The sequence below is a fragment of the Artemia franciscana genome, chromosome 15 (genome assembly GCF_032884065.1).
Source record: "Artemia franciscana chromosome 15, ASM3288406v1, whole genome shotgun sequence".
Lineage (NCBI taxonomy): Eukaryota > Metazoa > Arthropoda > Branchiopoda > Anostraca > Artemiidae > Artemia > Artemia franciscana.
Window position 1 is genome coordinate 19,374,010 of NC_088877.1, and position 7,433 is coordinate 19,381,442.

At 34.2% G+C, this 7,433-nt stretch overlaps 1 protein-coding gene across 1 annotated transcript; it reads left to right on the plus strand.

Moving 5' to 3' along the window:
- The first annotated feature begins 54 nt into the window (after nucleotides 1-54).
- LOC136036144 (myb-like protein X) lies at nucleotides 55-6,880 on the plus strand. Its single transcript, XM_065718178.1, has 2 exons — nucleotides 55-203; nucleotides 5,039-6,880. Exons 1-2 carry the CDS (start codon nucleotides 192-194, stop codon nucleotides 6,770-6,772), a joined length of 1,746 nt encoding a protein of 581 aa, XP_065574250.1. The 5' UTR covers nucleotides 55-191; the 3' UTR covers nucleotides 6,773-6,880.
- Nucleotides 6,881-7,433: the final 553 nt, after the last annotated feature.

Here is a 7,433-nt window from a genome sequence, read left to right on the forward strand (position 1 = left end):
CCTCTTTATTTACTACTTCAATCCAAGGACAAAACACGCAACCCTTCTTCGAACGCTTCTATTATAATTTGTGGGATCATGGTCAAGCCATGACCTTGGATGTTTAGATTTTCTGCCAGATTACTTCAAAAATTTAGTCAGTTCCGCCATTTAACATTATGCAGTCAATTTGGATGGAATATTGATTTAACATGGGACTAAAGGTAATTCATCCCCACTCAATTTTTGCAAAGCAAAGTCCAAATTATTGACACGACCTAATAATTTCCAACTGCTACAGTTTAAACTTTTTCCCGTGGTCTGTTGTTTAATTTGGGACGGACAATGTTTGCCCTTAATATATAGATAAGCACTTTCTACCACTTCTACCAGCACAATTCTGCCACTGCAACTTGATTTTTGTAATACTCATAATAATTGGCACATTGATTTTCCATTTAGATTCTTAAAAGTATGAAATATTTTTTTCGATCTTAAAATAACTTGAAACGAATACATATGATTCTGTATATGAGGGGGGGGGCTTAACCCTCTTCAACCCTCGCCCTTTCAGCTAAAGTTTTAAATTTCTATGAAAATGGTGGTTAAAAAAAATTCTTTGGCAGTGGACGAAGGGAAGAATGTTCTGAAAGGCAATAGGCAAGTAAAATATCTGTAATAAGCAACAGTTGTTTGCGACATGCAATAAGCGACAGTCAGTTGTTGACTGTTTTCATGACACTCATAAAAATTTTTTAGTAACAGAAGTTCAATCTTATAGCTAAATGGAAATTTATGCTTGCTTACTCCTATTTGACTCTGAACAGGCAGATTGTATACAAATTCATACGTAGTGAAGATTTTGGAAATTTTGCATAAATTATATGTGCATTGAGGGTACCCCCTCCCCTGCTCTGTGAGAGCATGTTGTAAAAATTAATCCGAGTGACTTACAAAGAAAGTAGAAAAGTTTGGGCGCTAAAATACACTTTTAAGCACCCCTCCCCTTTTTAACCCCTGATTAAAAACCAAGCGATATTTGAATGACTTACTAATTTATGTATAAACTGCTGTAAATAAAAACCATTCCAAACAAAAGCCAAGGGAAGACGAAAAAGCACCTAGTAAAAGACGGCTGCAATCCTTTGACTCTTGACCGATTAATCAATCATCTAAAAAATCAAAATGTTCTCTCTCATCATACCTTAGAGATACTCATCAAAAGAAAAAAAGAAAAAAATTCAAATAACTTATATTTCATCATTCAAAAAACATTTTTAGGTAAAATTCTAGTTAATTGACTTCTAGCTATTTCAGAAAGGGTTTAGGTTAGGAAAATGAAACTTTCAGGGATGGGTCTACCGGCTAAAGTATGTCCCGAGAAGGTATTTTGAAGCAACTACCTCCACTCCTTCTCCCTCTAGAGGGCCCTGACCCTTGATGACCTTTAAAATATGTGTGTTATAATAGTGAAACTTTGCAAAATATATATTCTGCTTAATTGAAGTACAACAAATATGTTTTCAGCTTCATAACTTTGCTCAATTCCATTTTAGAAGGTTTTAAAGATATGTAAATACATTTCCTAAATTTTGAAAAAAAAACCATTGATATGGCTCAAAATTATATTCAAATAACAGGAATTGCATTCTCAGAACTAAAGGCAGAGAAAAAGCAATTAGTAACTGAAAATTAAGGTAAAATGTTGTTTTGTCAAAATTTCAATAGGTATAGACCTGTCATATAGGCAAATTTCAGGGCCCTCTAGAGGAAGAAGGAGTGGAGGTGGGTACTTTAAAATACCTTCCCAGTACATACTTTAGCTTGTAGACCCATCCCTGAAAGTTTCATTTTCCTAACCTAAACCCTTTCTGAGATAGCAAGAAGTCAATTAACTAGAATTTTACCCATTTTTAAAATCTATTTCTAAGCAAACCAATGTGCTCAGCACCCCTCTTTCACTAATGAATAGTGAAGCTGGCACATGTGGCGTCTTTGTCGAAAGGGGTATATATCTCTGCAACGGCTAATGGCTTTTAGTTGGAACTTCCACGGAATGTTGACGGGGATGTTGAAATAAATCAAAAGGCGCAAATTAGAATCGAATGTTTCAATTCTTAAGCCTAAAGCGTGAAAACTGGAGAAATATTAATTATATTACCCAATAACAAACTTTGACAATCAAAAACGAACAGAAATTAATGTAAATTCGAAAAAGAAGTTTTTTAAAGTCAGATTATACAATTTTTAACAAACTATACCTTTTTTATATTTTTAATTTTGAAAAATGAAAAAAATTAAATTGGAAAGTCTTTGATTGCAGAGTTTCCAGTGAATTATGGCATTACATATTCAGGTTATTTTCATTAGTTCTTTCCAATCATCTTTTTAATGATAGTCATTTATTTTTATTTGTCGTCGAGTTTATTTTTTGAAAAATAAAGCAAACTATGCAAAATACAATAGTTTTCAAAATGACACAATATAGACTTTAAGGGGGCAGTAGCTAAACTCGAGCTTGAAATAATTTTGTTAGTTTAAGTTTTACTGAAATATTCAGTTTTGTTTCTATTCGTTCCAAGACTTGTTTATTTATCTATATCACTCTCTGTTAGCCTTATGTTTTGTATGATCATTTATGTTAATTATGTTCGTCTTCGGCTTTATTCAATCTTTAATTATAATATCAAATCGTTCTTTTAGTTTGAATTATTTTAGGATTTTATTTCTGATGGTTCTAAGTTTGATATGGCTCTTTATTTTTCTTTTAAAATCATTTTTTCCGAAATTGTTTCTGTCAAATCAATATATAAAGGAAAAACAAAAAATTCAAAACAAAACAAAAATGAAAAACAGACAAAAAATATATAAAGGAAAAACAAAACAGCCAGAAACAGAAAGAAACTTCACAAGTCATGGTATGATTTGAACGGGTCAGGCAAACCAAAGCTAGATAGGCGACCTGATATGTCAAAGACTATGCAAATAATCTATTCGTAACTAAATGTTTGTCCGTTTTATGTTTTTTTTTCAGTTGAGCTACTTTTTCCTTTTCTGCAGAGAGCGCCTCTTTTTTGATTTTTTACTATTTGGAAAATTATAACCGTTTTTGTTTTTCATATTATTTAATTATTCGATTATCATGTCTAGTCCACATGGTCTCAAACTTATCAAACTTAAGCTTCCTTTGTACAGAAAGATCAACTTCTTGTAGATTTCCAGTCCTTGAAAGCGGGGAAAGGCAATTGTTCTCCCCTCCTACAATTGTTCTTATGCGATAGGCATTTTTAAAACATAGTAATGTAACTTTGTAGGACACATTGAATAATGATAATGAAAATCATGATGAGTCATAAGTCAACTTAAGCCTAGCAATTGTATTCCATGAATCTGTGGCGCACAATAAATGTAGCTTCTTTTTTCTAGACTTTTTTAGAACCATTTTTCACAGATTCATGATACAAGATATGAACTAATGTTTTGGTTAAAATGATTGATCTGAGTTTTTTTTTGGTCATCCGCCTCTGTCTGCAAGCCTCATAAGATTGGATCGAAATTTCGAGATTGCCTGTTTGTTCAGAATAGTTGAAAAGTCCAACTATTCAGTTTCTGAGGATAGTAGGGACCTCACAGCACTTGGGACGAGGGTCGTATATCCTACGAATTGTAAAATGCTTACAAATAGGTTTTATAGCGGGAAATTGGAGGCATGTTTGGTCTTGGGTGGATGATTGGTTCAAAACATTTAGGGGTCACTTTTAGGAAGCTAAGAAATGGGCCAATTTTTTTGTATACCAGATCAATTTAAAAATTGTAAAGAATAGTCACTGGACTAATATAAAAAGAAACATATTTAGGCACATAGGCCCCTCAAAAGGATTCAAACCTGAAGGGGACCCGCAAAAGAAATCCCACTGAAAAATATTATAAAAAAAAGTTTTTGCCTCTGGACAGCTTGATATATAAGGCCCTGACCAAGCGGACCCTAATATGTAGAACAAGTTTTAGCTTGAAAACAAGGTTCTGGCACAATTTTTTTCTGATTAGCGTGAAACTTGAATGTAGCCTATTGTTTTTTTGGTCAAAAACAGAGAGAATTTTTTTGGCCTTGGCCAGTTTGAAACTCGTCTTCAGTCCCTGGACCAAAAAAAGCTAATTTAAAAAACGTGTTTAGCCAGATTGGCCCAAAAAGCTCAATTTTTCCGAAGCACAGTTTGCAAAAAACAAAACGAAAGTACGTTTTTCTTGTATAGTTTTCAATAAAACGAAAATGACACAATAGCCTTTATAAGGTTTAGAGGGGGGCTTTAGTCCTACTCTTTTTTGAGGTAATTTCGCTTTGTTTTAACTTTACTTGATTATTTCATTCATTTAAGGATTTATTTATTCATCTATACCAATATTCTGCTATCTTTGTGTTTAATCTGATTGTTTATTTGAATTTATGTTGGTTTTTGCTTCCATTTATACGTTGATACAAATTTGATCTCATATGATTTCAAATTAAAACTCGAAACGAGTAAAAATCAACATGAGTAGGGCTGACAACCCCCGTGCCTTCTCCAGATTAAACATAATTTGCACTTTACCGAAAAAAACAAAAACAAATGACCGTGGATTGTCAGTTTAATATACATATTCTGATGTTTATTCCTTAAAGTTTAGGTATTTTTTATTTATGAAAGTAAAAAAGTGAAACATTTGAGATCTATTTTATTTTCAGAAAAAATGCAAATTATGTTTGGGTCTGGAGAAGGCATGGCGGTTGTCATCCCTACTCACGTTAATTTTTGTTCGTTTTCAGTTTGACTGGGTTATTTATTGTAATTTATGTTCATTTTGGGTTTCATTTATTTATTGGTGGTGATGTGGTAGTTTTACGCTTGAAAGATCATTTGAATTTACTTATGTTCATTTTTGGCTTAATGGAGCTCGTTACTTTTCTTTGAAAAACTTGCTTTGTGGAAACTTTTTTAAATTAATCCCAATAAAAGACAGATATCAAAATCTCAGTTATTTTAAAGCATTATTTTACTGATTGCCTACATTTCTTTTTAAGGTGATCTTCCTACTGTCAATTTACATTTTTTCAACGTTGGCAATTTCGATTGTAAAAAGAGCAGATGTCCAAACGAGTACAAGTACAGAAAGAGTAGACATTCATAGAACAATTACCCCGTCGCCTGGAAACCCTATTACTGGCGAAGAACATTATCACTCAGAATCATCAAAGCTTTCTGTCACAGCGTCACCAAAAATAAAAAGGTATGCTTTTAAAAAAAGAAGGGCAGATGTACAAACTAGCACAAGTACAGAGCGGTTTGATGAATGGTGGAGGAGCAAAAGGTTTGATGAACAAAAAAGTAGCAGTACCGAGAAAAATATTATTTATAGAGGAATCAGCCCTTCTCCTGGAGGTCCTGGCGTGAAGAAAACATATAACACGCTGCCTCCTCAACAAAAAAAGAAAAGATCTGCTTCAAAAAGCAAAAGAGAGGCTCTAAAAAATAAACGCTCTAATTTTCAAACAAGTACAAGCACTGAAAAAGTGGATATCCATAGAGAAATCACTCCCTCCCCTGAAAATCCTGTTTCAGGGGAAGTAAACTATCATTTTGAATCCAAAAAAATTGAAGGAACTAGCGCACCAAAAATAAAAAGATATTTAAATAATGAGGAGAGTCATGGCGTTGACATGCTGGGGTTACTGCAACATAGCAAAACTGCAAGATTTATAAGAAGCCCGCAAGATGATCAGAGCACCAACCAAAATGAAGTCGATGGCAACTCTAATAAAGATGAAGGAAGAAGATTGGATGAAGACCGACAGAGAGTCGAAGATGAAAAGAAAAAAATTAAAGATGAAAGGAAAAAAGTTGAAGATGAAAAACGTGAGCTAGAAAAACAAAAAGAAAAACTACATGAGGAAGAGGATAGAAACAAAAAAGAGAGGGATGACATTGAGCAAAAGAAAAAGGAACTCGAGGAGAGGAAAAAATTTGATGATGGTCAAGAGGGCAAAACTGATAGTGGTGAATCAAGGAAATATGAAGATGAGTATGATCAGGATGGGGACAAAAAACCAGTAAAAAAGAAAGGCGACAAGGGAAAAAAGGGAGATGGTAAAGGAGAAGATACTCAAGAGGAAAATGACGGAGAACCTGAGGGCGACGGTGGAAAAGGAAAAGGTGGAAAGAAACCGACTAAGAAAAAAGAAGAGAAAGATGAAGGTGAAGACCAAGAAAATGAAAAAGGTGAAGAACCAGAAGAAGAAGAAAAAGAAGAAGATGATGATGGAAAGAAGAAACCCAAAGGTAGCAAACAAAAGCCGGGGAGGAAGAAAGATAGTAAAGATAAAGGATATTATAGAGCACAGAGACCTAATCTCGAAGAAGATGATGATGAATGTGACTATTTTATTTACATTATACAGCCAGAGCCGGCTAGACCTAAACCACGGCCTAACACTACTCCCATGCAACAACAAAGACCTTCGCAGAGGCCACAATGGTGGAATAGTTTTAGACCTCAACAAATAGACTATGAACAAGAGAATCAAAAGCCAAGTCAAACACCATCACAACCCTCACGACCTAGCTTTTCTCAACCCCAAATGAACGGGTGGAACCAAGAATCAACACCTATGGGGCAGCAAGGATATCCTTTTTCATGGAACCAATGGGCTGGTCAGCGCAGGCCAGGCCAAAGCTCATCATGGAGTCAACCAAATAGACGACCAAGCCAAAGTTTGGGATCTTATGGGTTCCCATATGGGTACTCAGGTTTGGCATAATTAAGTACCTCGATTTTTTTCAATATCCATGTGATTATTATGTATTTACCTGTTGTTTTATGTCTATAGTGCCGTACTTTTTATAATATATTTTTTCGTTTTTGCCAATATGTCTCACCTCTCATAAAGTAAATATTTGGAAAGCTTATTTTTACAGGTTCCAAAAACGAAATTCCTGAAGCAGCTCAAGTTATAATTCAGCTGATTTAATACAAATAAAGTGGCTTGGAAAGCTAAATCATAATTAAACAAATACCACGAAAATATAATGATCTCAGTATATTTTAATTTAAACTAAGCTTACCTTAGTCCATAGCTGCTAAAATTTGATCTTCAATTCCAAAGACATTGACCCTAGAGCCCAATCTTGGCTCTCAACAGTTCTCAAATTGTCCACATAATCTTAACTACTCCCTAGTTCTTGTTAAACATCAACAACAAGAAGAACAATAGGGAATTCTTTTCCAAGATTCGTCCTTGGAAAGAATTCGTCTGTTAACCAGGACTAGTCCTGGTTGAACAGAATTTTGGGTGGATGGACAGGAGTATTATTGGTAATATGGATGGAAATTCTACGTGACTTTTGATGTTCTACGCGGCTGAGGCCAACCCAACCTCTAAAATAGGATTCTTTGATTTTTAGATACATTGTATAGCCTAC